This window comes from Canis lupus, chromosome 21, assembly GCF_003254725.2.
Source record: "Canis lupus dingo isolate Sandy chromosome 21, ASM325472v2, whole genome shotgun sequence".
Lineage (NCBI taxonomy): Eukaryota > Metazoa > Chordata > Mammalia > Carnivora > Canidae > Canis > Canis lupus.
This window is the reverse complement of record NC_064263.1, coordinates 24,203,714-24,231,103: the sequence shown is the minus strand read 5'-3', so window position 1 is coordinate 24,231,103 and position 27,390 is coordinate 24,203,714. Positions and strand designations below refer to the sequence as shown.

At 42.1% G+C, this 27,390-nt stretch overlaps 1 protein-coding gene, 1 long non-coding RNA gene and 1 other non-coding gene across 13 annotated transcripts in view; 1 reads left to right on the top strand and 2 right to left on the bottom strand.

Moving 5' to 3' along the window:
* P4HA3 (prolyl 4-hydroxylase subunit alpha 3) overlaps nt 1-26,541 on the bottom strand; it is a 42,790-nt gene extending 16,249 nt beyond the window's left edge. For 3 of the 7 annotated variants that reach the window (XM_025459031.3, XM_049098887.1, XM_049098886.1), the window contains exons 1-7: nt 24,919-25,133; nt 16,617-16,759; nt 15,417-15,640; nt 10,593-10,742; nt 4,662-4,713; nt 1,909-2,072; nt 1,473-1,649 (exon numbers count right to left, since the gene is read on the bottom strand). In XM_025459031.3, the coding sequence (XP_025314816.1) occupies nt 1,473-1,649; nt 1,909-2,072; nt 4,662-4,713; nt 10,593-10,742; nt 15,417-15,640; nt 16,617-16,759; nt 24,919-25,118 (1,110 nt within the window). In that variant the 5' untranslated portion in view covers nt 25,119-25,133. Of the gene's footprint in view, nt 1-1,472; nt 1,650-1,908; nt 2,073-4,661; nt 4,714-10,592; nt 10,743-15,416; nt 15,641-16,517; nt 16,760-23,301; nt 23,325-24,778; nt 25,134-26,362 lie in introns of those variants that run through there. The other 4 variants (XM_035703827.2, XM_035703826.2, XM_049098889.1 and 1 more) reach the window with 4 other exon arrangements.
* Nucleotides 18,036-18,138, bottom strand: LOC112668008 (U6 spliceosomal RNA). The gene has a single exon (XR_003141389.1). It is a non-coding gene; the product is annotated as a U6 spliceosomal RNA (small nuclear RNA).
* Nucleotides 25,365-27,390, top strand: part of LOC112667446 (uncharacterized) — a 58,456-nt gene continuing 56,430 nt past the window's right edge. For 4 of the 5 annotated variants that reach the window (XR_007404628.1, XR_004807756.2, XR_004807757.1 and 1 more), the window contains exon 1: nt 25,496-25,786. This is a non-coding gene — a long non-coding RNA (uncharacterized LOC112667446). The other variant, XR_007404629.1, reaches the window with a different exon arrangement.

Sequence of the window (27,390 nt, the reverse complement as noted above, 5' to 3'; positions counted from 1 at the left end):
TTATCTTCCTGCAATACCCTTTGGCACCTTGTTGCTCTGATGAATTTCATATCCACAGGGAAGCCACTTCTGTTTTTCCCTCCCATCTGCTCTTCACCCATCTGCCTTTTCTCCCTCACAGGAAGGTTCACTTTTTGATGCCACCACAGCACGGCTCCCTGCACACACCTCTATTACAGTGTTGCCCATCACAATGTAGTGCAAATGTCTGTTTTCCCCCATTATGCTATGAGCTCCTAAAGGGAAAGGGCCAATAGTAAATCTCTGTGAATGTCCCACCCCTGGTACAATGTCTGGCCCACAGCAGGCTCTGTTCTGTTGAAAGTGACCAAATCATGGTGTGGATGAGCAGCATACCATCAAGGTCATGATGACATAAGTAATTCTGAGACAGCCATTTAAAGAGGCAATGTGCTTATCACAAAGAGGTAAACTGTGTTATTTTTCTAAATAGTTGCCACACTTCCTGGGGGAGGATAAATGTCCTCTCCCATTGGCATCACAACTGGAAGCCCCTTCCCAGCATAAGGATTAGACACACTCTTCCCGTTGACTGCGGTGATGGCCTCATGCTTTGCCTTAGCCAATGAAACAGGGACAGGAGCAGAAGCTTTAAGAGCCAACTCGTAGTTTGCCATCTCTGTCTACAGGACTGGAAATGTCCCAAACGTAGGCAGCTTTGTCAGGCTGGTTCTCAAAATGAAGACAGTTCTGCCTCACAGCTGCAGCCAGCCTAAGGCAGACACTGATGTAAGTAAGAAACAAATCTTTGTTGTAGCTGTGTCTGAGATTTGGGGGCTATTTGTTGCTGGACATAATTTAGCCTAAGTTAGCTAATACAAGAGGGCAGACTAACAGAGCACCCATCAATGTACCAATAAGTTCCAGGTCCGGCTCTAGCTACATATGTGACCTTCATCAAGTCTCTTCCCCTCTCTGGGCTTCAGTTTCCTCTTTAACAAAATTATCTAGTTAAAGTAGATAATCTTTCCGCTCTGAAATTCTGTAAATCTGCACTAGGAAATCACTCCTAGTCCATTTTTTCCACCCTTTAAAAACAATTTTTTTCTACCCATCATGTGGAATGATTGACATTGCAGGGGAGGGGGCTTTTTTATGTTTTTTAGGTTAAATTTACATATATGATATGCGCAGATCTCAAGTGTACCACTTGCTGAATTTTAACAAGTGCACACAGCAGTGTACTCCATGTCCCTAACAAGATATGGAGAGCACATTTTCAACACCCCAGAAAAATGCCTTTGTCGCCTTCCCCAGCGAATCCCCTCCTTCCAGAAGCAACGACTACTGTGATTTTTTTCACCATTTATTTGTTTGATGGAACAGTTGGCATTTTGAATTCCTGGCCTGCTAAAGTGTGTAGTTGTTCAGGCTGCCTGTTCTCACATTCCTGAACCCCAGGCATGTGATGACACAAACAGAAGTTCTTGGCAGGCTTTAGGGACACTCACCCACGGTTCTGCAAGCCCTCTAATTTTCTGAGCCTCCACGTCATTGACAAAGTCATGGTAGAGAACAACATAGGGTTCCAGGTGGATGACCTCCTTCCGGACGGGCTGGAGCAGCAGGTAGGGGCTTGAATTTGTCTCATAGGAGCAGTAAAGGCTAGGGATCTGGTAGTGAGTAGGCTGGAAGGAAAGCCTAGAATCAGCATAAGAGGTGAATGGTCGAGCAGAAGCCAATGTAGGGAATTACGGCACAAAAAAAAAAAAACAAAAAACTGGCATGCAGGAGATTCAGAATGTGGTCACTCTGATACTATCCAAATAAGCTGTTTTGTTTTGTTTTTTTTTCTAATGCATCAGCCTTTCCCCCCTCACATCATTCCAATTCTACCTTCTGTTTCTCTAGCTTGTTCCCCCTTTCTCTTTCCCTGAGGAATCCTACCTGGGATCCCAGAGTCTGACATAACCCCTCATAGGTGTCTCTGGTCTGCAGGTGGGGTACGTTGGGCCTCTGGATGACAGCCTCAGCTACCACCTGATTGGGGCTTTCAGCCAAAAGCTTTTCATATTTCAACACATTTCTGGCCATCCTCTTATTATCTGGACCTAGAAGAAATCAGAGCAGGGATAATACAGATTAACAAGCAATGGTTTCAGGGAGGGCTGCCAAGGTTTCCTAAAGCTTCCCTGTCACACATGACCAGCAACTGGACACCCTGAAAAGCTCCTGTGTCCATGCACCGGAGGATATAAGGCCCTCACTCTCAGAAAAGCACCTGGTATTAAAAAAAGATTGAGTTAGGCCCAGTAGATCTGAGGGTACAAAGGACTTTGGGAAGGAAAGTGGTATTTAACACTATTAGAACAGGGATCATGGGGATCCCTGGGTGGCTCAATGATTTAGCACTTGCCTTTGGCCTAGGGTGTGATCCTGAAGTCCCAGGATCAACCTCTGCCTATGCCTCTGCCTCTCTCTCTCTGTGTGTGTCTCTCATGAATAAAGAAATAAATAAAATCTTAAAAAAACAAAACAAAACAAAACAAACAAACAAGGGATCGTAACGATGGCAGTAGGAAAGTATGATGGTAAGTTTTACATAATGGGAAAAAAGCTTTACTCATTCCTTCCTTCATTCATTCACTCATTCATTTACCCATTCAAAAAATCTTCAGTGAACATCTACCATGTACTGGATACTGTGCTAGAGGCTAATCTCTCAGAGTCTAGAGCCTAATAGAGAAAAGCGACATTAAATAACTACTCACAATGAAACCCAAAAATGCCATGAAAAAGAAAAGCAGGCAGACCCAATCTATTCTTCCCTGGAGCAGTGAAAGCTAATCCATTCTCAAATCTAATAGAGCCTTCAAAATTCCTAACTGGCCTACATACAGAACAGAGCAGTATGAGACAAATTGGTTCTAGATTTTGTTTCTAGCTTGGGTTCCCATAGGGGTCTGATGTCTTATTTGTGCCCACCAACTGGTGCCCACTTTGGCTGTTGGACGCCCATGGGCTGGCAGCTACCCATGGCCTGCTAGTCTCTGTGCATGATTTTCAGTGCCTCTCAGGACGTGCTGAATTGTTCTAATGCTCCCAATGCATCTTTCTCTAAGAAGCTCAGTGTGCTTCTAACTACCACCACGACCACTCTGGCGAAAGATAGGACATAAGTTACCCTTTTTTTTTTAACAAGAGGAGAAATGAAGTTTGGGAGAATGGAAATGATGAGCCCAAAACCCCAGTGAAAAGACTGCAAAGCCAGAAATATAACTGGTAATCTCAATTTGCTGTGTCCTACTTCTCCACCTAGAACTGCATAGTTTGAGTTCTCTGGGATGGGCAGATTTTAACAGAGCAAGCATAAAAAATAAAGAAGAGTTGGGTTATCATTTTGCCCGGAGTAATTGCCCGCATGTTTCCAGACCATATAGCTACTTCTGTATGCTGCTTGCCCAACTATCAGAATGGAATAATGTTATTAAATAGATTCATTAAAAAAGCAATCAGATGTAGTGAAACGACAGGACACCTGCACCCCAATGTTCATAGCAGCAATGTCCACAATAGCCAAACTGTGAAAGGAGCCATGATATCCTTTGACAGATGAATGGATAAAGAAGATGTGGTATATATATACACAAAGGAATATTACTTAGCCATCAAAAAGGACAAATACCCACCACTTGCTTCGCCGTGGATGGGACTGGAGGGTATTATGCTGAGTGAAATAAGTCAATCAGAGAAGGGCAATCATCATATGGTTATACTCATATATGGAATATGAGAAATAGAAGAACCATAATGGAAAGGAGGGAAACTGGGTGGGGAAAAATTAGAGAGGAAGACAAACCATGAGAAACTCCTGACTCTGGGAAACAAACAAACGGTTGCAGAAGAGGAGGAGGGTGGGTGGGGGGATGGGGTAACTGGGTGATGGGCATTAAGGCGGGCACTTGGGATGAGCACTGGGTTGTTATACTATATGTTGGCAAATTGAATTTAAATTTTAAAAAAGCAAGCAATACATACAATTATAAAGTCATGTGAAATACTTTATAAATATTAAAATATAATAGTGATTATTTATTTACTTTAGTATCTCAATATCTTATTAAAGGAAAATCTGGGAAGCCAGCTTCCACCAAAATTTTAAGTAAAAATATCCAAGTAAAGAGCTAAGCTTGGAAGTCTCCCTCCCATTGAATTCTGGTGACGCACTGTGTGAGGAGGGTCGAAGCTCAACCCTGCATTCACTGAGCAGGATGCTTGATAGCCAAGTGAGCTCTGGTTTAAAGGGAAGAACTGGTATCTCTGTAGAAACAGCCAAAATAAGTATACCTGTGGAGTCACTCTTCTTGCACACACAGCTCTCATCTACTTTATTCACTTCCAGTCCTGGATTTGTTCCCCCCGAGACAGCACTAATGTATATCCAGCTGGTCGTGGAAGAGGAAAGGGACAGGCTGATACCTTCTTGGCATCATCCCACAAACCAAAACACTTCCCCCGATACACTGATACATAGATAAGTAAGATTCAATCCAAAAGTTAGAAATGCGGCTTGGATTATAAAATTAGAAGAAAAAAAAAAAAAAAACATAGCTGTCTTATCCCTGCAGAGATTAAAGGCCAGGAGCAGAAGGGATTTCCCAGTAAGTCAAAGCTGTGGCTCATCTTCTGTCATTACGTACTATAGAGAAGAAACTCTCGGGAGAGGCTGAGGGCGCAGGAAACATTGCCGGCCTAGAAAACAAAAGAAAGAAAAGGGAAAGTTAACTACACTGAGGATATCTCCTTTGACCAAATCATTAAATGGATTAAAAAAAAAAAAAGAACTATAAAATACTCTTACCACCAGTAGAGAATAAGACTCATTGAAATGAGCAGCAGACTAGAAATGTAGAGGTTCTCGGTCCTAATTCAGGATTTGCAGCCCTAATGCAACTCAGGTCTCCTCAGTGTCCTCATTTACAAATGACTCATTCCCACCCTTACCAGGGAAGGTAAAAAAATAAATGAAAATAAACTTTCTTAAAGTGCCCTCAAATCTTAAAGCATGCAAAACCACAAAACTGCAGGGTGTTGTTATTTCAGTATAATTCATTATTAAACTTAACGTGAAACTATAAAAACCCTAGTAAAAATATAGCCTTGTTTTCCAGGCTCAGTCCTTCCTAGAGTTTACGAAGGTAGCGGGAGGGAGAGAAAGGAAGAACTAACCCTGAAACATTCCAACTGCTCAGTAATGACCTCCCTGCCACCATCACTCGACCTTGAACTACATGTGGTCAGAAGCACACAGGGGCTTTCCAGACAAATGAGAACAGAACCCAGTATGGGTGGGCTACCATCCTGCCCTGGGTGCCAAGGAATGATGAAGAACTGATATAATTGTATTTCCTTCTGGTTGTTTCATTTTTGCATGTTAAAAAATTCACATTTAATGATAAAAGCAACAATAGCACACTATGAGGGACAGCCCAGGTGGCTCAGCGATTTAGAGCTGCCTTCAGCCCAGGGCATGATCCTGGAGACCTGGGATAGAGTCTCACGTCGGGCTCCCTGCAAGGAGCCTGCTTCTCCCTCTGCCTGTCTCTCTCTCTCTCTCTCTGTCTCTCGTGAATAAATAAATAAAATATTTTTAAAAATAAGCATACTATGAAACATGAGAAAGAGGAAAAAAGAAATGCTCTGCTAAAACCCAGGTGCAAAAAAATAAATAAAATAAAACCCAGGTGCTCCAAGAACTTCAGATGACACATAGTGTGTACATAGTTACGGTCATATTTGTTACACATTTTCATATCCTGATTGTTTCACTCTACATTGTTATCAGGGGACTTTTTATATCATTTTGTAGTCTTCAGAGACAGTCTATTTTAACTGTGGTGAAAAACACACAACATCGGGGTGCCCGGGTGGTATAGTTAGTTTTAAGTGTCTGACTCTTGGTTTCAGCTCAAGTTGTGATCTCATGGTCATGAGATTGAGCCCCACGTGGGCCTCTAAGCTCAGCACAGAGTCTGCTTGAGATTCTCTCCATCTTTTTCCACCCCTCCTGCTTGTGCTCTCTCCCTCTCTCTCTCAAATAAAGTTTTTTTCTTAAACCCACAAAGGAGGGCAGACTGGGTAGCACAGTGGTTTAGCGCCGCCTTCAGCCCAGGGCGTGATCCTGGAGACCCGGGATTGACTCCCACATCAGGCTCCCTGCATGTAGCCTGCTTCTCCTACTGTCTGTGTCTCTGCCTCCCTCTCTCTGTGTGTCTCTCATGAATAAATAAATAAAATCTTTTTTTAATTTTAAAAATAAACCCACAAAGGGGCGCCTGGGTGGCTCAGTTGATGGTCTGCCTTTGGCTCAGGTCATGATCCCAGGGTCCTGGGATCAAGCCCCACGTTGGGCTCCCTGCTCAGTGGGGAATGTTTCTCCCTCCCTCTGTGTGCTCTCTCTCCCTCTCTCTCTCTCTCTCTCTCTCTCCCTCTCAAATAAATAAATAAACTTTTTTTAAAAACCCACAATATAAATTTACCATCTTAACCATTTCTAGGTGTGCAGTTCAATAATGTTAACTATATTCACACTATTGTGCAACCAATCTCCAGAATTTTTCCATCTTGCAAATCTGAAACTCTATACTCAGCAAACAACAACTTTCAATTGCCCCCTTCCTTCAGTCTCTTGCAACCACCACTCTAGTTTGTCTCTATAAATTTGATTATTCTAGATACTTCATATAATTGCAATCATACAGTATTTGTCTTTTTGTGACTTATTTCATTTACCATAATGTCCTCAAGGTTCATCTATGTTGTAGCATGTCAGAATTCCCTTCTTTTTTAAGGCTGAATACTATTCCCTTGTATGTATAGACCGCATTCTGCTTATCCAATTCACTCGTCAGTGGACACTTGGGTTGCTTCCACCTCTTGACTGCTGTGAATAGTGCTACTATGAATGTGGGTATGCAAGAGAAACAGCAATTTTAATAGCTGCGTTTTATTCCACCTAGAAGCTACATCACAGATGACCTGGTCATATAGATTGTTAGCACTTATTTAATACCATTAATTATTATGTGCCATACTTAATAGACGGATAGTTAAGTAATCTATTGATATCTTCTAATGTCAGATTATTAACTCAGGATTATTGCTTTTCAAACTCTTTTGAGATGAAGAGAACTAAAATACAAGTTTACATATTTTTCAAACTCAAGGGCTCTTCCATGAGATAAAATTACATTTTATCAAGAAGAAAGTTACTGGGACGCCTGGGTAGCTCAGTGGTTGGGCGCCTGTGTTCGGCTCAGGTCGTGATCCTAGGATCAGAGATCGAGTCCCACCCACATCAGGCTCCCTGTGAGGAGCCTACTTCTCCCTCTTCCTGTCTCTGCCTCTCTCTCTCAGTCTGTGTTTCTCATGAATAAATAAATAAATCTCTAAAAAAAAAAAAAAGAACAAAATTACTTTTGGTGTCCCAGTTAAGTGCCTTTGGAAATATATACACTAAATAATGTTAAATGAGAAAGGCAAATGTTTTCTTGTAGTGTATAATATTAATAGTTTATGTTTGTGGAGTACACATATGTCATGATCTGTGTTAAGGGTTTTACATAGATTGGCTCATTTAATCATTATGACAACTCTTTGAGGTGAGCATTGAAGGGGAGCAGAATAGAACAAAATATGCCTCTTCGGCATAAGGATTATTTTGAGCTAATTATTTTGAGAAATGGCAGACTCAATAGAAGTTCTGAAACCAGAGAAGTTACCCTTTTGTGAGAGAAATTTACATCTATAAAGGAACCTTCCATTTGTAAGAGTGTCCCTCTCTGTGTATCTAGAAAAGGAGGATGATTCTGAATCACAAGAGAATCTTTTTTTAAAGGTATATTTATTTATTTGAGAGAGAGCATGCACGCCGAGTGAAGGGGATGGACAGAGGGAGACGGACAGAATCTCAAGCAGACTCTGTGTTCAGTGTGGAGTCTGGCACAAGGCTTGATCTTACAATCTTGAGATCACCACCCAAGGTGAAACCAAGAGTTAGACCCTTAACCAACTACAACTCCCAGATGCTCCCTGAATCACAAGAGAATCTTATCAATGGAGAAAGCTCACTTAAATCTGCATAACAACATTACCCTTGTTTGCTTTTCCTGGTAACCCCCCAAAATTGGCCTCCCCCCACACCTTTCTTTCTACTGTCTTTAGCTAGAAATGGAATTAAGGTGGCAGCTTAGGTCACCTCAAAGAGTTCCTCATTCCCCAGCCTCATCTCCCATGTATACAGGTATACAGGAGATACACATGTAATAAACTTCTGTTTATTTTTACCCTTGTTAATCTGTTTTTGTATTACAGGGAGGTCTCACCCAAGACCTCAGAAGGTTAGAGAATTATCTCCTCACCACCCCACGCTTCCTAACAGCATCATTATTATTATTCCCCTTTTAAAGATAATAAAACTGAGGTCCAGGGAGGTTAAATAAGTTGCCCAAATTTTCAGAATTTGAACCCAGATCAGTCTGACTTCAGAGCCTGTGGTTTAATCACTACACTACTGTCTCTTTTTAACAATTAGTGAAACAATTTTTCACTAAAATATACATTAAAATCTACTGTATAATATATAGCATTATATATTCTATAATATGTATATTATAATATTTTCATGGTATAAATAATTATATATATCATATATTTTATATGATAATGAAAGGTCCATGAGGGACGTGTATCCTGAATTTACAAGAGTTAAAAAGGGGACCATAGATGTTTATGAGACAATGCCCTAATGTGTTCTATTATTGAAAGGTAAAAGAAAAAAAAAAGTGCTGTAAGAGCACAAAGGAGTCTGAGGAGCCCAAGGAGAATCAAGGCAGACTTCATAAAATAGATGACATTTGAGCTATGCCTTGTGAGATGAATAAAATTTACCAGACAAAGCACAATTGTGGAAAGGGAGAGTTGACAAATGAGCAGAGGAGAAGTCTAAGTCATCATAGGGGAAAAAAAGCCAAAACCAATACTCAGGCACAGCATTTAAAGCTCTGCCTCAGGGTAAACTGCTTTAGTTTACCTTCTCCTAGTCTCCAAGTCAATCCTCCATTTTCTTCCTCTACTAAAATTCAACTACTTCTTGTCCTTTGTTGTACCACAGTGATTCTATTTCAGCTTTAATATGTAGCAACTGAGCAGGAGTATTAGGAAGAGCACCCTGGAAAATTTTACAACAAAGATCTACTTACCAGGAACTTCCATGAGAGGAACAGGCCCATTTGCTATATTGAGAATAAATCTGTTTTGGCAGCAACATATGGGTTTGGACCACCCACATTCTCCTCCCTTTCCCAGGAAAAGGGGGAAAGAGAAAGGAATGTAGGGAGCAGAAATGGTTTATTAGTTTGGAAACTAAGGAATTGGCTCTGTAAGTGATATTTCCAGCCTATTCTTAAAGACTATACAATTCTGGTGGGAAATGGGATTAGCTATATAAAAGGATGGCAGATCCCATATTTAGGGAAACGAGCTTCCACAAGAGGATCTACAATGGCTCATAGATTAAGTGCCAGGGAAAAGCAACCCCTGGAGGAGATAATGAGAAGGTACCATGGACCAGTGACACCAGCTCAATAGCCAGACACTAGTCATAGTTACAGTTGGACTCAATTGCAGATGGGAGAGGATAATGTCGAGGAGGAAGACCTTCCTCTGCCCTATAGTCCTTCTAGCTGGCCATAGAATTAAATTGACATGAGACAGATTAACAGGAGAAAACCAAATTTAGTACACATGTGTATAGGGAATCCACATAAAAACAAAACTCCAAAGACAATGAGGCAACATGAAGCTTATATGAGCTAAGGAGAGGGATAGAGTCAGAAACACAAAGGGGGAGAAAAACCATTAGCAAGAAGGTGAAAGGAGATGTTTGGAAAGACAGGGTTGCCTGATTATGCAGATAAGTTCCTTAGGTAGAAGAGAGTCTCTCTTAATAGCTCTCTTCCTGTTACAGGTTCTCTTTTTTAATGTAAACTTAGACAGTTGCAGGAAGGCAGAGAGCTTTTCCTGTATCTGCTGGGGTTTGATTACTTTTAACTCAAATAATCTTTTTGCCAAAGTGGCCCATCTTGGGACAGCCTGCCCGGGGCCCCTACAATAACAATCAAACTTCTTCCTTGGATATTGGCATTATCATGACAGAACATCTGTGAGGAGATATGAGTTGCTGAGAGTGCAAAGAGTGATCTACCTTGACTATGAACCCATAAGACATTTGTCAATGCAGCTGCTGCTCTACAGATGGGAGCCTACAGGGAAGACGATAATTTTAAAGCAGTCAAGGCACTGGAAAGAGCACCAGACAAAAAGTCAGACAAACTTGGGCACTAATCCCAGCTCTATGAACTTCGTGACAAGTTAGGAATTTTTTGGAGATTTAGTTTACTCACATGTGAAATATGGAAATAATAAAACAACTGCCCTGCTTGACTCACATTTGGTCCTGTTGGGAAGATGAAATAAATTGAGAGACATGAAAATGTGTAGAAAATTGTAAAGCAGATATAAAGCACTATATTTACTGTGATAAAAGTAGTGAGCCTCACTTATTCCCCTACCTGAAAATAGGCAAAGGCCAAGTGATCCAAGGCATCCTCTAGACTTGCCTCATCCTCTGTCTTCCAGTCTCCATAAGATCCTCGGAAGAGACTAACAGCCTCCTCCAGCCATGGGATAGCATGGTAGTAATCCCCCATGTCATAGGCCACCTGTAGGTAACATAAGTACCATCATTCAACCTGAATCCACAGGTAGAAGAAAGGAAATGACAAAGAGTGGGAGGGCTTTTGGAATACAAGAAGGCAAGTTTTCATCTCAAATCCATTTAAATTCAATTTATCAAGCATCTGTTATATTCAATGCATTGTTCTAGATGTAGAGAAGACATCTGAAGAATGTCTTAATCTGAGGAATTCATAATCTGAGATATATGAACTCAATTAACTGTAATACTAGGTAGAATGCATAAATACTCAAAGGAAATATGCAAAATATGTCATGGAGGCAGAGAAAGGAGAGACTTGGGAATCTCGCAAGGCTTCATGGAAGAAGAAGCATCTGAGATAGGTCTTCCCTGAAGAAAGAAGAGGATTTCAATGAGCAGAGGTTGAGAGGAAGAACATTTTAAGGTGAGGGAATGGCAGAAACAGAAGCCAAAAGCCAGTTTGTGTTCAAGCTGGACACTGTGGTTATAGCCTAAGGTGAAGAGAAGCAGGAAATGAACTTCAAAAGGTACCATAGGCTAAGCTAATAAGAGATGTGAATGTCATGTTTTTAAGATACTGCTGGAAGCAATGTGAGAAATGGACTGAATTCATTCATTTATTTATTCAATATTTTCTGAGTATTTACAATGAATCTGGTGATCCCTGATCTTAAAGACCTTACAGTCATATGAGAAGCACAAGAGTAAATCAATAATTGCAATACAGTGTATTAGATCCATGTGGGGAATGTTCTAAGAGCACAGTGACTTTTTTCTGTATTAAATGTTGGAAGGTGGGAATATGGCAACATGTACTAGACCTAGCTCCTGTCTCTTAATAGCTTTACAGTTATCTAGCATACCAACACTGCAGGTGGAATTTCCTGGAAGTTGATGTTGGAGACAGCATGGAATTACAGTCAGAGAGTTGGAAGCACTCTTACAAAACATTCTAATTCTGCTATAACTTTCAGACCAGCAGAAAAACAGGACAGAACCTGGAGGTACTGAAACTCTGCAGTCGAAACAGTAAATCAGCTGCTGTTCCAGGCCTGCCATTAATCTGCCATATTATTTCTCTGATCTGCAGGTTTCCTGTTTGTAAAAAGGCTGAGTTGAAGAATAACAATCAAAATGACTGAACTTTTTCTGCTAAGTTAACGATTTGTTTAACTAAGTTTTCCTAAGGCCCAAAAATATGCTAGATTGAGGTTACTGGAATCTTTCCAACCAAAAAGACTTAGAACTTTTGAATAAAATATAACAAATATTTTATGATATACTTTCAAGAAAGGATGGAAAATACTCAGGTACTAGAAACAAAAAAAGGACCTAAAAACCTGAGCAATAAGCTTAAGAGCAGATGCTGAAGCTGCTTAGGATAGGGGCAGGTATTAGTCTTAGTAATCTTGGTACTCAGCAACCTTTGGTTATAATGGCCACATGAAGACAGAATATGAGCCCTCCTTAGGCCTCCCAAAACCTAGGAATTGGAACAAAGACACACTCATAAAACTGAAATCCATGAAAAACTATACCTTAAAAGAGAGGGTAGACCAGAAAAAATCTACCCACTGTTGCAAAGAGTCAAAAAAGTTGGTTTGGGATCCCTGGGTGTCTCAGCGGTTTGGCGCCTGCCTTTGGCCCAGGGCGCGATCCTGGAGTCCCAGGATCGAGTCTTGTGTCAGGCTCCTGGCATGGAGCCTGCTTCTCCCTCCTCCTGTGTCTCTGCCTCTCTCTCTCTCTATGTCTATCATAAGTAAATAAATAAATATTAAAAAAAAAAAGTTGGTTTGTTTCTGTCTGGATATTGTCTAGGGGAAACAAAATCTCTCCTTAGAATATTCACAATCTTGAGCCACTCACTTCATGTGAGTTTAGGGTTTGAATTTGCATTTTTCATAGAGCTAGGGAAATTCCAAGCCAAAAAATAAATATAATGATGAATCTAAGGTTAGTGTAAATCAAAACCACAGTAAGATATCACCTCTTGCCTGTTAGAGTGACTATTACCAAAGGACAAGAAATAGAGCTGGCAAGGATATAGAAAAATAGTGCTGTGTACTGTTGGTGGGAATGTAAATTGGTACAGCCCATGTGGAAAATAATATGGAGGTTCCTTAAAAAAATAAAAATAGAACTGCCATGTGATCTACTAATTCTACTTCTGGTATTTATCTGAATAAAATGAAAACACTAATTTGAAAAGACATATGCACCCCTATGTTCACTGCCAGCATTATTTACAATAGCCAAGATACAGAAATAACCTAAGTGTCTATTGATGGATGAATGGATAAAGAAAATGTCACACACACACACACACACACACACACACACACACACACCATGGAATATTATTCAGCCATAAAAAAGGACGAAAGTTTGCCATTTGTAACAATATGGATGGACTTTGAGGGTATTATGCTAAGTGAAATAAATTAGAGAAAGACAAATACCATGTGATCTCACTTATATGTGGAATCTAAAACATAAAACAAATAATAACAACGAAAACCTGAGCCTAAAGATATAGAGAATAGATGGGTTGCCAGAGGTGGGAAGTAGGGAGTGAGTGAAATGGGTGAAGAGGGTCAAAAGGAACAAACTTCCAGTTATAAAATAAATAAGCCATGCAGATGTAATATACTCAAAAAAAAAAAAAAGAAGGATCTAAGGCCAGTGATATTACCAGAGTACTTAGAAGAAGAAAACCCAGAACCTTTGAGGTAATATTCCTACAACTCCAGTCACAGAGATTCTTTTAGAGGGGAAAAAAGTCCTGCTAAATAAGCTCACAAACATAATAAACCATATCAGGAAATAATCATTCATGAGCAACTGTCAACAGATATGACAGTAGGGTAGTACAATTAAACAACTAAGAATTTCAGAAACTATAAAGACTGATCTGATTTAACATAATCCATGGAGGAGGAACTGGAGACATGTAGATGAAATAAATTTGGCCACATGTTAATAATTATTGAAGCTTCTTCTTTGGCCCAGCAACACCCCTCCTAGGTATTTATTTATTCAACAGAAATAAAAACAACTGTCCACAGAAAGACTTACACAAGAATGTTAATAGCAGCCTTATTCATAGTAGCCCTCGCTGGAAGCAATCCAAGTATCCATCACTAGGAGACTGGATAAACAGTATGTGGTATATTCATACAATGGAATACTACTAAGCAATAAAAAGAAATGAACTACTAATAAATGCAACAAGGTAGGTAAATTTCACAGATGCAGTGTGCAGAAAGAAGCTGGACCCAGGATAGTATGTATATATTGTATGGCTCAGGATAGTTATCAGGCAACCTAGCAAGGGTAGAGTAGAGGGGAGGGGTCAAAGTGGTGAGAAGAAAGAGGAAGGGGGCTTTATTGAGCTATATGTAAATTTATTTTTTAATATTAACTTTGATGCCTTCTGTTTTATGTCAAATTCCTCTTTAAAAATCTGAAACAAACATTGTAAAATTTTAACACACATTTCATCTATAATTGATTGTTACATTATTTTATGTAGTTTTATGTTTGAAATGTTTTATCTTTTAAAATAAGTAAATAAATACAGAAATAAAGATTGCCAGTGAGGGTTTCAGGAGGGGACTTACTGAATTTTCAACATATGGTTTGAGTTTCAGAAAAGCCTTGTGAATGAAGCATATATTGGTACCATACACAGAACTATTTAACTGGCTTAAATTCAAATTAGCCATGAACATGATGATTGAGCTCTGATTCCATTCAGGATCTTAGAGAAGGAAAAATGGTACATAGAGGGGCTCAGGGCAATCCACTTTGCACTAATTTGGAAGACTGATCCCCAAAACTTGAAATCAGGGCACATGATGCCCACTCACAGATCTGCTAATGAATACTGTAGGGGGCTGAGAAAATTCACTCTCCCGCAATACATCTTCAAAATTAAAAAGGATTTACTACCTTACTTCTTAAGGCAAAAGCTAACAAAGAGTATATTGTAAAATGACCTCAAATGTGCTTATAAGTTATGATCAAAGATCAGTTAAATATCTCATATGGAAGGTTCCTGAAGTCTATTTCCTCAAGTAATGTTAAAGTGAATGGCCTCAGCTTTTTGACACTAACTTAATCTAGTATTTCTTAAATGCTTAGGAAATACTGCAAGAGATTCCAGAAAGTCTCAGAGGCTGAGATTTCTGTGACCTTACCTCACATTTCCACCTTTTATCCCTTTCCCCACCTTTAAACTCTGATTCTCTTTTGCACCAAGCTGCTCATCTGCTGGCAGGGTGCTATGGTTAGGAATGACCCCAGGACCATTTTTCCCAGCTCAGTCCCAGTTCATGTCTGTTGTCTAGGTGTAACTAGTAATACTTCCTTCACTCTCAGGTGAAGTATCCTGCATAGGTGATCACCTTAGTTATTATGGAAAGAGCATGGGATTCAGAGTTAAAAGACCCAAGTTCAAAATGTATTTCTACAACTTAAAATTGTGTAACCTTGGGCAAATTATTTACTGTGTCTGAACTGCAGCTTCTTCATCTGAAAATGGGGAATGATACCAAATTTCCAAGATTGCTGGAAGTACTGAAAGCATGTAAAAGCAATCAGGATAGAGTTATTTCATCCACAAGAAACTAGAGCTGAGCCCCCTGCATACCCACCCCCCCCCCCCCAATACTGTTACCTTGCCAACTTGGAAGCAGTCGTCTGCTGTGAGGGAGAAGAGCCGCCTGGGACTGTACAGGTCAGTGACGGCTGAGCCAGCAACTCTCTGAAAGACGCCCCGGGCGAGGCCCTTCACGTTGAGCATGTACACATCCTGCAGCCGCATTAGGGCCCTTGCTGCTCCCTCAAGGTCCTCAAAGGCTGGCAGGTCCTGCTCCACCTTCTCATAACCATCCTTCAGAGCTGTAAGGGCAGTAAAAACACCAATCCACTGTTCAAAAGCACAGGTGGTGAGCATTTAATTTATGCAAGGCATGATCACCTATTCCAATATTTCATGAGCAAAGATAATATTTTATGTGTTTTTATTCCCCATGGCCAGCACAGCTCCGGGAGCAGAGTGGATGCTACATACAATCTTCTGAATGAGGAACATAAGCTCTAGAGTACAAACTAAAGCACACATATGTTGTTCCATCCTGTCTGTTTCTGGAATCTTGCCCTTTGTGAGGACAATTCTTCTTCCTCTTAATTTCCCCAAAGTCAACAAATTTCTTCAAGTACAAAATAGAATAAATTAGGAAACCAACTTTGCTACAGATCACAGTACAGTTTAATAGAAATTACTAGAAAAATATGTAAATGGATGATATAAGCTGTACATCTTCACAGGTTGTAGTAAAGATCAAATGAGATAATGGATTGGAAAGCACTTTTTCTTTTTTTAAGATTTTATTTTTAAGTAATCTCTACACTTAACGTGGGGCTGGAACTCAAAACCCGAGATCAGGGATCCCTGGGTGGCGCAGCGGTTTGGCGCCTGCCTTTGGCCTAGGGCGCGATCCTGGAGACCCAGGATCGATTCCCACGTCGGGCTCCCGGTGCATGGAGCCTGCTTCTCCCTCTGCCTGTGTCTCTGCCTCTCTTTCTCTCTCTGTGACTATCATAAATAAATAAAAATTAAAAAAAAAAAAAACCCGAGATCAAAAGGTGCACACTCCACCATCTGAACCAGCCAGGCACCTCAAAAGTGCCTTCTATGTACAGTCTCATAGACATATTAACAAGGGGGCCTAGTTCTTCATAATAGCTAAAGCTAAGAAGATGGAGTATTACCTACCCACTTCATTACCCTTCATCACATTCCACCAGAATCTCTCTCCTTTCCAGAGTCAGGAGATAGAATCTTCTCTTACCCTCCAGCCCTCCTCCTCATTACCTCGGATGTTCTCACTGGCCTCCAGACTATGTACCACATTCCTCCAGTCAGACTGTAGGCGTTTGATGAGAGTAAATGCAAGCAGAGGGTTAGATACAGGGGTTGCCGAATCCTCATGCAAAGAAAGCACCTTGTCATAGAATCTGGAAGAGAGGAGTAGAATGATCTCGATTACTGATATAGCCACTGCCCTTAGCAAAGGCTGGCACGGTATATGTACATTTAGAGTAGTTAAAAATGAAACATAAACCCCTTGAGACTCACATAATATTCTAACCATTAGGCACAAAGAACATGAAAATTACCAAGACAACAGAAGTAGGTCCATTCATTCGTTCATTCAATGAATCAGTCTCTACTGGTCAATTACTGTAAATCAGGTACCACACTAGATGCTAGAGATACAAAGGCAAGACAAGGTGGAGCTCTCAAGGAGTTCACAAATCAAAAAATCTTTCTTTCTCTTCATCACTCTATAATCAATACTTTGAATCTGATAGAAGCTCAAAAATGTAATAATTGCAATAAATGTGATACCTGCCAGGAAAGAAATGAGGTTATATGTGAGCTTATAAGTGAGCTATGTAATGTTACAGTCGTTTGTAGGCAGGGCCCCTAACCCAGATGGGAATTAGAAGGTATAATGGAAGACTTTCCGGAGGAAATGGCACTTGTTCTGAGTTCTAAAGGATTAAACAAAGCCACTACTTACTGAGCCTTTACTGCCTACTAGGCATTCTGCTAAGTGCTTTATATATTTTTTGTCTCAATTAATCCCTTCAACAACCCTCAGAGTAGATTTTATCACTCCCAGTTTGAAGGGAGAGAAAACTGAAACGAGGCCACACTGTCAGTGAGTGACAAAACCAGATTTGAATCTAAATCTTCTGACTCAAACTTGTTCTCGGGCAGCCCAGGTGGCTCAGCTGTTTAGTGCTGCCTTCAGTCCAGGGCATGATCCTGGAGACCCTGGATAGAGTCCCATGTCGGGCTCTGTGCATGGAGCCTGCTTTTCCCTCTCCCTGTGTCTCTGCCTCTCTCTCTCTGTCTTTCATGAATAAATAAATAAAATAAAATTTAAAAAAAAGAAACTGGGATCCCTGGGTGGCTCAGCAGTGTGGCGCCTGCCTTTGGCCCAGGGCAGGATTCTGGAGTCCCAGGATCAAGTCCTGCTTTGGGCTCCCAGCATGGAGCCTGCTTCTCCCTCTGCCTGTGTCTCTGCCCCCTCCCCTCTCTCTCTCTCTGTGTCTATCATAAATAAATAAATAAATTTTAAAAAAAAGAAACTTGTTCTCAGCTGATTTTGCCATATTGTTTCTCCATGGAGCTAAACAAAAAAAGGACAAAGAAATTTTTTTTTTTACTTGCATATAGTTGACTCAGTGTTACATTAGTTTCAGGTGTACATCACATTGGTTCAAAAATATGGAACACTTCACGAATTCACATGTCATCTCTGTACAGGGGCCATGCTCATCTTCTTTGTATCATAGGAAGAATATTTTTTGAGCCAACAGGGACCAACATGTACAAAAGCACAGTGGCTTGACAAATATTTGTTCATCCAACAACTCAGTCTATACTGGTTACTTGCTAGATGTCAGACTCCATGCTACATGCTGGGGATGAGAAGGCAAGACAAGTTCCAATGCTAGAAAATTTCATGAACAAGGGATGCCTGGGTGGCTCAGTGGTTGAGTGTCTGCCTTTGGCTCAGGGCGTGATCCCAGAGTAGCAGGATGGAGTCCCACAGTGGGCTTCCTGCATGGAGCCTGCTTCTCTCTCTGCCTATGTCTCTGCCTCTCTCTCTCTGTGTCTCTCATGAACAGATAAATAAAATCTTTAAAAAAAAAAAAGAAAGAAAATTCATGAACAAGAAGATAGCTGTTTTTCTCATTGCTCTAAATTCAACACACATTTCTATGAAAGAGTAACTAAAATATACTCTTCTAGGAGCTAGGAACAGAATTTCAAATAAGACCGTAAACTTGGTCTCAAGGACTCATAGACTAATGGGTAAGAGACAAATAATTACAAAACAGATGCAACACCAGATTTAAGAACAAGGCTTAGGGGGCAGTAAGGAGAGTAGGTAATTAATTTGGCCAGAGCAGATCAGAGATGATTTCACAGAGGAGATAATAAAACCAAAGCTTGCTGAGTGAATGCAAATAATGAAGAAGGGAGGAAAGCCAGGCGGAGACAGTTCAACATATGCGAAGGGACAGAGAGAAATGGTGGGGAAATTCTACACCGTTCGGTACTGCTGGAGCAATATCTAGAGGCTGATAGGTAGATCAGACTGGAGAAGTGAGGAGTACCTCATAGGTCCTGCTGAGAAATTTGTGATTTTTTTAAGATTTTATTTATTTATTTAGGAGAGACACACAGAGAGAGGCAGAGACATAAGCAGAGGGAGAAGCAGGCTCCCTGTGGGGCACCTGATGTGGAACTCAATCTCGGGACCCCAGGATCACCATCTGAGCCAAAGGCAGATGCTCAATCACTGAGCCACCCAGGTGCCTCAGAAATTTGGGTTTTACTCTGAGTGCAATTAGGAGCCACCAAAAGCTTTTAAGTAAGAGTTGGATATGTTATGTTTACATATATGAATCTATGAGAGGGTAGAGTTGAGAAGTAGGGATGACTGGATGCAGAAAGAACAGTTAGAAGGCCAATTCAAAACTGTAAGCAAGAGTATGGAGAGTCTGAATCATACTAAAGACAGTGGGGTCAGAGAACAGGATAGATTCAAGGGAGATATTTAGGAAGCAGTCCACATACAAACTGGTGGTTGTAATAGGAGATGTAGACAGGAGGTTGTCCAGCATGCTTCCAGCCTCTCTGGCTTGCTGATTTGTGTCAAAAATCTCCAGAAATGGAGGGACCAAAAGTTATCCCCTTTCTAGTTAATTTCTCTCCTCTTCAGATGTCCTACAACAGTGTTCACATAAGCAAAAGATGCTGATTCCTTTCCTGGGATACTATGGCTATTCCATTTCTAATGCACCATCGGGATTAATATTACGAATTATTGATTATAATAAGGCAGACCAAAAAGAGTTCTAGTCATGCCCTCTAAAAATGTTTCCCTTGTTTTAAAGTTACTGATTTCAAGAACAATATATTAACAACATGGAAGTAAAAGAAAAAAGTGCATGCAAAGTGAAAAGGATATGGATTTATAGGAATGTGCACAAGAGAGGTGAGAACATGAGTCCTCTGGCCAGATTGGAAGACTTCAGGGAGCAGAAAGAGATGAAAGTGAAGAACAGAGGGAGTGGCAGGGTGGGGGGATTCAATCTCTTGAAGTTGAGTCTGACCTGAGGGTTTCTCAAGGGTGGAACCCGCCACTGTGACATGGAGACTGAAATAGAAGATGACTGTCTCCAGGTGCCTCCAAGGAGCCAAGAGTTCAATTCAAGCATAAACGAAGGAACAAGAATCTGGGCCTGTGCCCCAGGGAGGAAATGAGAACTCTGTCAAGTCCCAGGATGTCTCTGATCCCTGAAACAAGGCACTTTGAGAGCGGCTACTCCAGAGCTTTAAAAACTAAACCAGCCACCAGGGTGTGGGATTTTTTTACTACCCATTATTTCCTGCTTCAGCTCCATATGGAACTACTTAGTGAAAGATATTCCACTGCTAGACGAAAACACTTACAAGCAGAGACTTGGGCTTGAATCCAGCCTGAAGAGTAAGTATCCAAGGACAACTGAGGCTGAGTGGGCAGTAATTTTATAGACAGTTGGATTGGTAAGAGATCCGGCTTCCAACTATCCCTCAGTTTCCTCCTCTATAACATGATAGAACTAGTCTTGTCTAGAAGGTCTCAAAGGTGAATCCTTTCACCACAACATCCTATTCTTTCTTTCCATCATCTTTTCCATAACTGAATAAATAGATTCTTCATTTGGTGTTTGAGCACTAATGTTTAACAGGCATCAGAGGAAAGAAGCAAGGCAGAGAGGTGAAAATTTTCCCCACGTCCTCCAGCATATCAAAAGCACTAGTTCCTTGTTCTCTTCACATCCCACTCTGTGTATTATGGGGTCAGTTTATTTAGGGTAGGGGTTTGATCTCTACTGCAGCACATAACTCAATTTAGTATCCAGACACGTCATTTTTCTGTAACACAAAGAAAAAACCTATCAACAGATATCTGAGACTGGTTTGGAATCCAAACATTGGCCCCATTCCCAGCCTCTGAGCAAATAGCTGGTTTTCAGAGACCGAGTAACTGGATGTTGAATTCAAACCCCCGGCTTTCCTAAATGGCTTTTTGCTTTAACAAATGTTGCTGAGAGTGGAAAATCAGATCCTTTGCTTCAAGAATCTGCACATAAAATTTGCAACCCAATCCTGCATTAAACATAGCCTGGATAGGTTATCCAACAGTAATACATAGGCTATTTTAATTCAATATGTTTCTCCTTAGGAATTCAGAAATGGCTTTGTCTCAGTTCTTCTGAGACATTCTGAATGCTTAATTCATAACACAAAAATTATTGCAACTATTACTCTTTCAATCTTGCTAGTTTTTTTAAACTGTAACAACAAAAAAAGCTAGGGGTTAACTATATATATAGTAAAATTTTTATTCATTAACTTGGGGTAAGGAATAGTTTCGACATTGAAAAATATTTTCTTTTTTAAAAAAATCTTAAAATATTTTATTTCTTTTTTTAAAAAGACTCTATTTATTTGTTTGAGAGAGAGAGAGAGCATAGGGGGCCAAGCAGAAGGAAACGGAGAACCCGCTGAACAGGGAGCCAGCCATGGCTCAATCCTAGGACCCCAGGATCATGACCTGAGCCACCCAGGCACCTCCAAAATATTTTACGTCTAAATTTATAAATTTAAAGAAGAATAACAACTGAGGCCCTTAGAAATAACATCTCAAGTTACATTAGATCACCAGACTGAGACTATAGGAAAATGATCAGGAACTGCCAAAATACTTGTTTTAAAAAGCGAATATTTCACTAGGTTTTAGATCCTGACTAAAGAACAGACTCTAAAATATCAAACTAAACTTTCCGAAATTAAATGTTCATAAATCATAGGAGAAAAGAATCTAGAATTTTTCTGAATCTTTTTTGTTTCTGGGCTTTCTCTGCTTAGAACCAAAGGCGGGGTCTAGTTTTTCACCAGGCACTCTCAAACAAAAATCATACAGCTAGAGCTACCTTTGTTGAGCACCTATTACATTCCAAGTAAAATGATAAATGCCTTTATATGGTACTTATTCCCTCCAAGTCTTTGGGGTAGGTGCTATCATTATCATCATTTTACAAATTAGGAAGCTATGCTTAAAGAGGTAAAGGAACTTGCCCAAGCTCAGAGCCAAGGATTCAAACAGAGGTCTGTTAAATTCCTGCATCCAGACCCTTAACCACTATGTACTCCAGCTGTTCATAAAACCTCAGTAGTAATGGGGGGTTTGGTCTGGGTCCTGGCAAATCAGATAAAGTAAGCAGTAAGGACATCATGGCATAATAGAAGAAACAACCAAAAGAACTATGTCCTAGTCCTGGATTTGCTACCTACTAGATTTATAATCTCAGATAAGGTACTAAACTTTAGTTTTCTCATATTTTAGATGAATTCTCATTTTTTTAAGAGTTATACAACCTATTTCAAAGCATTGTGTGTAAGAAGCAAATGAGATTAGGGTCCTGTGACAAAGCTTTGAGGACAATGGTGATGAGACAGTAAAGGAGACCAGCATTGGAGCCCCTCACTCCCTCCACCAGTCACTTTGATCCACACTGCAAACTTTCTGTTCTGAACCTGTTCCGTGAGAGGCCCAGCATCATGATCTTGACCCCTCATCTCTATCTGAGCCACCCAAATAAAGAGATTAGTGGTATGAGAATGAGCACATGGGTAGCAGGGAACATGCTGGAATCTCAAATTAAAGAGAAGAGTTTTTTATTCCCACCAATAAACCTAGACTCCAATGCATGGACTAAGAACAGAATTAGAACATTTTGCTTGACGCCTGGGTGGCTCAGTTGGTTAAGTGCCTGCCTTTGGCTCAGGTGATGATCCTTTGGTCCTGGGATCCAGCCCCACCTCAGGCTTCCTGCTCAGCAGAGTCTGCTTCTCCCTCCCCGTGCTCTTGTGCTCTTACGCATGTTCTCTTTCTCCCTCTTAAATAAATAAACAGAATATTTTTAAAAAATTTAAAAAATAAAACATTTTGCTTTATAGAGTAGGCCCATAAAACACTGGACAACTATGCAACTCTAAAGAGTGACAAGAATTATTGAAATTTTTATCTTTTGATTGAAATTATTGAAATTATTATCTTTTACTGTTATAATACACATATATTTTACTGTTATAATACACATATATTTTGTGTATGTGCATGTGTGTATATTCACACTATTTCAAACTAATAGTAAATTTATTTATTTGTTTATTTATTTATTATTATTTTTTAAGATTTTATTTATTCATGACAGACACAAAGAGGCAGAGACACAGGCAGAGGGAGAAAGCAGGCTCCCTGCAAGGAGCCTGATGTGGGACTCCATTGCAGGACCCTGGCATCACGACCTGAGCCAAAGGCAGATGCTCAACCACTGAGCCACCCAGGCGTCCCCTAATAGTAAATTTAAAATGAATATAACTGTTTCTATGCAAGCTACATACTTAAGAGGATATACCAAATTACATCATCATTCAGTCACCACTGATTAACAAACAAGGTCTTTCACACTGTGTGTGTTTGATTCTCTCCAACAGGGGCTCTCTCACACAGTCATGGTGTCCCACACGCCTTCTTCCCATTCTTCGCATTCGCCCCAGAATTAGTATTACTATCACATACGCTCGCCCAGTTTTATCAGCAGTACATTGTGAGACAGCTCTCTGTTTTGTCAGCTCAGCAGAGGGTCAGATGATGTAAGAGTTATATTAATGTATTCAGATAGCAATGTGGTTACACCACTGTTTGTAGGCTTCTTCATGTCTGGAGCAGAGAACACACAACACAATGCATCACATAATACAATCATTCATTTTTCATAGTTTGGCACTGACAGTCAATACAGGATTGCAGTGCCCCAATGTGCCAAGTCTATAGTATTTTATGCCACGGTGTGTAGCACTAGAGTTTGCTGATTGTATAGCAAAGAGAATTAGCTGAGCATCTGCTTGTGTGTGCCACACTTAGAATCCCCCAGTATCAAGTATGGTTTTCCCCTAGTTTTTTCTTGGTGTCAATATACATATATTATTTTTTTAAAGATTTTTATTTATTTATTTATGAGAGACACAAAGAGAGAGAGAGAGAGAGAGGTAGAGACACAGGCAGAGGGACAAGCAGGCTCCATGCAGGGAGCCTAACATGGGACTCGATCCGGGGGTCTCCAGGATCGAGCCCTGGGCTGAAGGCGGCGCTAAACCGCTGAGCCACCCGGGCTGCCCAATATACATATATTAAATCGCAGTTTTCTTGTATTTAGAATTGAGAGAGCTCTTATGTGTGGGAAGAGAAGGGAGAGTTGCAAGCAAAGGAGACAATGGACATCTCTGATTAATAATCATGATGCTACAGACTCCAAGCTCCCTGAGGGAAGGATTGGGTCTTGCTCACCATTTTATCCCCACTGCCTGGAAGAGCGGTGGGCTCATAACAGGCACTCAAACAGGCGTGTTGAAAGAGTTAATGAACACGAAGCCTTATTCATAAAGTGAGCAGTACCATCAGCATCCAGGGTGATGCAAAGATGTCCATAGCTTCGTGCCCATCCAGACCCAAAGGCATGTAAATCTCACCCATGGTCACAGAACGTCACCTCATGCTAACCACCGGTTCTCGGTCACACACAGGGCTACAGGCACACAGTATTTTCTCCCTCTACTTTTGCAGTCTGCTGTGTCCCTGTGACACAGAGCCGGAGGCCCACACAGCTTGCCACCGCGCCTTGCGAGGTCCTCCTGGTCCTGAGTCACTCCCGCCACACTTCCACAGCGCATCAGGTAGGCCGTGTGAGGATGGACCTGGGATGCGACTGTGGGTGCACGACGGAGTGGAAGGCTCCACGCTGTGCGACACAGCGTCTCGGGGTCCCCCGCAGGGTGACCCGGGGGCTGACGGTCACACCGGGCCACGGAGTCTCAGCCTCCCGGTCCGGAGAGGCTCTTACCCAGGCTCCAACCGGGTCCGGGGTCCCACGCTGGGTGACTGAGACTGAGCCACTCGCCCCGAGAGCACGCGCCTCGGTCTCGCCCTCTGACTCGGTCTCCCCGCCGCAGGCGCCTCGGCGGCTCCCGCGCGCGTCCTCACCTGGTCAGGTCCCGCAGCCGCGCCTCTTCCCCGCGCAGGTAGCGCCGCAGCAGCGTCAGCAGCCGGCGCTCGGGCCCCAGGGCGCGCGCCACGCTGGTCAGCGCCGAGAAGGTGTCCCCCCGCGCCGCGGCCCCTGCCGGGTCCCCCGCCCGGAGCGCCAGCACCGCCAGCAGCGCCGCCAGCCCCGCCGCGGGGCCCATCGCCGGCTCCCGCGCGCGGCCTCCTCGGACGGTCCGCTCGGCTCCCGGCGCGCGCCGCTCCCGCCCGGCCCGCCCCGCCCCGCCCCGCCCCTCCGCCCCGCCCCGCCCCTCCACGGCCCGCCCCGCCCCGCCCCGCCCTCGCCCCGCCCCTCCACGGCCCGCCCCGCCCCTCCACGGCCCGCCCCGCCCCTCCCACCCCCTCCCCCCACCCCGCCCGGCCCATGGCCCGCCCCCCCCCCCCCCCCCCCGTTCCCGGGCTCCGACGCCTCGGCCCGCTCTCCCGCACCCGCTCTCCTGCCCCCTCGCCCCCCCGTCCGCAATGTCCGCCCGCCCGCCGGCCACCACGTCGCAGCCCTGGCAGGTGTTTGCCGCGGTGCCGGGTCACACTCGGGGGAAACAGGCGAGGACTGGGGTGGGGGGTGGGGGTGGGAGGATGAATTCACTGGTCTGTGAACAACGCGACGCCATCCCCCAGATAGTCACCCCTCTGGATCGGGTGGAAATGCAACAACACTACTGGATTCTGATCGGGAAATCCAGGAGAGTGAATGATGTGATTGGTGATGACGATGTGGGTGCAGAGCTGTGGAGGAGCAGAGGGAAGGAAACACCTCCCAGAAGACTTGACATCTGAACCATCATGAAAGACGGGCAGAGTCGGACCTCAGGTAAAGAGGGTGAAGGCGATTAGGGTCACTGCCTGACAAATCGAGGACCTGCCAAACCTAAAACTGGGGTCCTGGATCATTGCCCTATACCATGTACCTATGGCCACTTTAAGCAAAAAAGTTACTATTATCCTATTAGGCTACTTATCCTTTTCCCCACCTTCCCAGGCAACTTCCATTCCTTCATTCAACAAGTATTTACCACCTCTGTCACTGTGCTGAAGACACGGAGAAATAGCACACCCAACCTGGACTCACAAGGGAAAACAGATGTAAACCAGGAACCACAATAAAGTGCTATCAGGATAAGAAGAATCAAAAGAAATTGTCTGGAAGATGATAGGCAAGGGAGGGATGGGCTTTCCTGGCAGAAGGTACCTATGTGTACCCAGGTTTGGAGATGAAAAAATAGTTTTGAGTTCCAGAAATGATGGAACTGTGGTTGGAACTGTCAGATTTATTGTCATTGCATGACATACTCAGAAACTTAGCCTATTCTCTATGAAAATCCAATGGAAGTTTAAGGTAGCAATAACAGTAATAACAGCAACTGTAAAAATAATAGTTAATACTTACTGAACACTTCCTGTGTGCTAGGCATTGTCCAAGCATTTTACATGTGTTAGCTCATTTTATTCTCGTATTAACTCTATAGCATAGGTAGTATTATCAGTCCCATTTTACAAATAAGAAGATTGGGGCATAGAAAGGATAAATAAAACACTCAATGTTAATTATCCATTGATTACATTCAGAGGTGTGCTGGTAAACTGGCTCTCCAGGAAAAGAAAAATCCTGATTTGTGACATTTACTAATTTCTATGATGTAAACTCTCCCACAATGGCCAGTATTAGGGTACTTAGATGATGTCACTGAACACAATAAAGAGCTAACAATTAGCTTGCATGAGCTGATCGAAGCCAGCTCCAGGGCAGTACTATTCATGGAAGACACAGAGATGCACCACCCAGAGTCCCCTTGGAGGAAGGACTTGCAGGGCTCCAGGGAGTGTAGTCAGAAGAGTCTCCAACAGTTAGCTCCTTAGGGTCTGTCCTGCAGCAGAGAGCACTTACCTGAGGCCATTTAAAAACTTCCCTGGGCAGTTTGCATGACTGATCGTGGTGAGGGAATAAAGACGAAATTTAACTTAAAACATGTGTTATTGGCTTTGGCAAAGTCTTAAAGACCCTCACAAAGAGGGTTAGCAAAATCTGGAAGGGCTGCCAGGAGACTGTTGATGAAGTCTTGATAGACAGGAGGGAAAACATTGCTGTAGGCTGGAGAAAAGGGTACCTGAATACTGTTCCATCCTGGAAGAACAGTTAATGACCCCTGTCCTGCAGGGAATGTAAAAATAGACGACATTCTATTGTGAATAATTACATTGTGAATCTGGCTAAAGGAGTCTCCAGGCAGAATGATCAAGTGCCAACTGGCTTCTGGCAGAATATGACAAAACACAAAAAACACTCAAGGAATGGCTCAGTTTCTGAGCTGAATTTAGAGGAAATCCAGAGGGTCTGGTACAGTCTTTCCAAGGATCTAAAGTTTCTCAAAGAAATGATGCAGCACAGAGAACAAGCCCAGGGTGCTATAAGTAAAG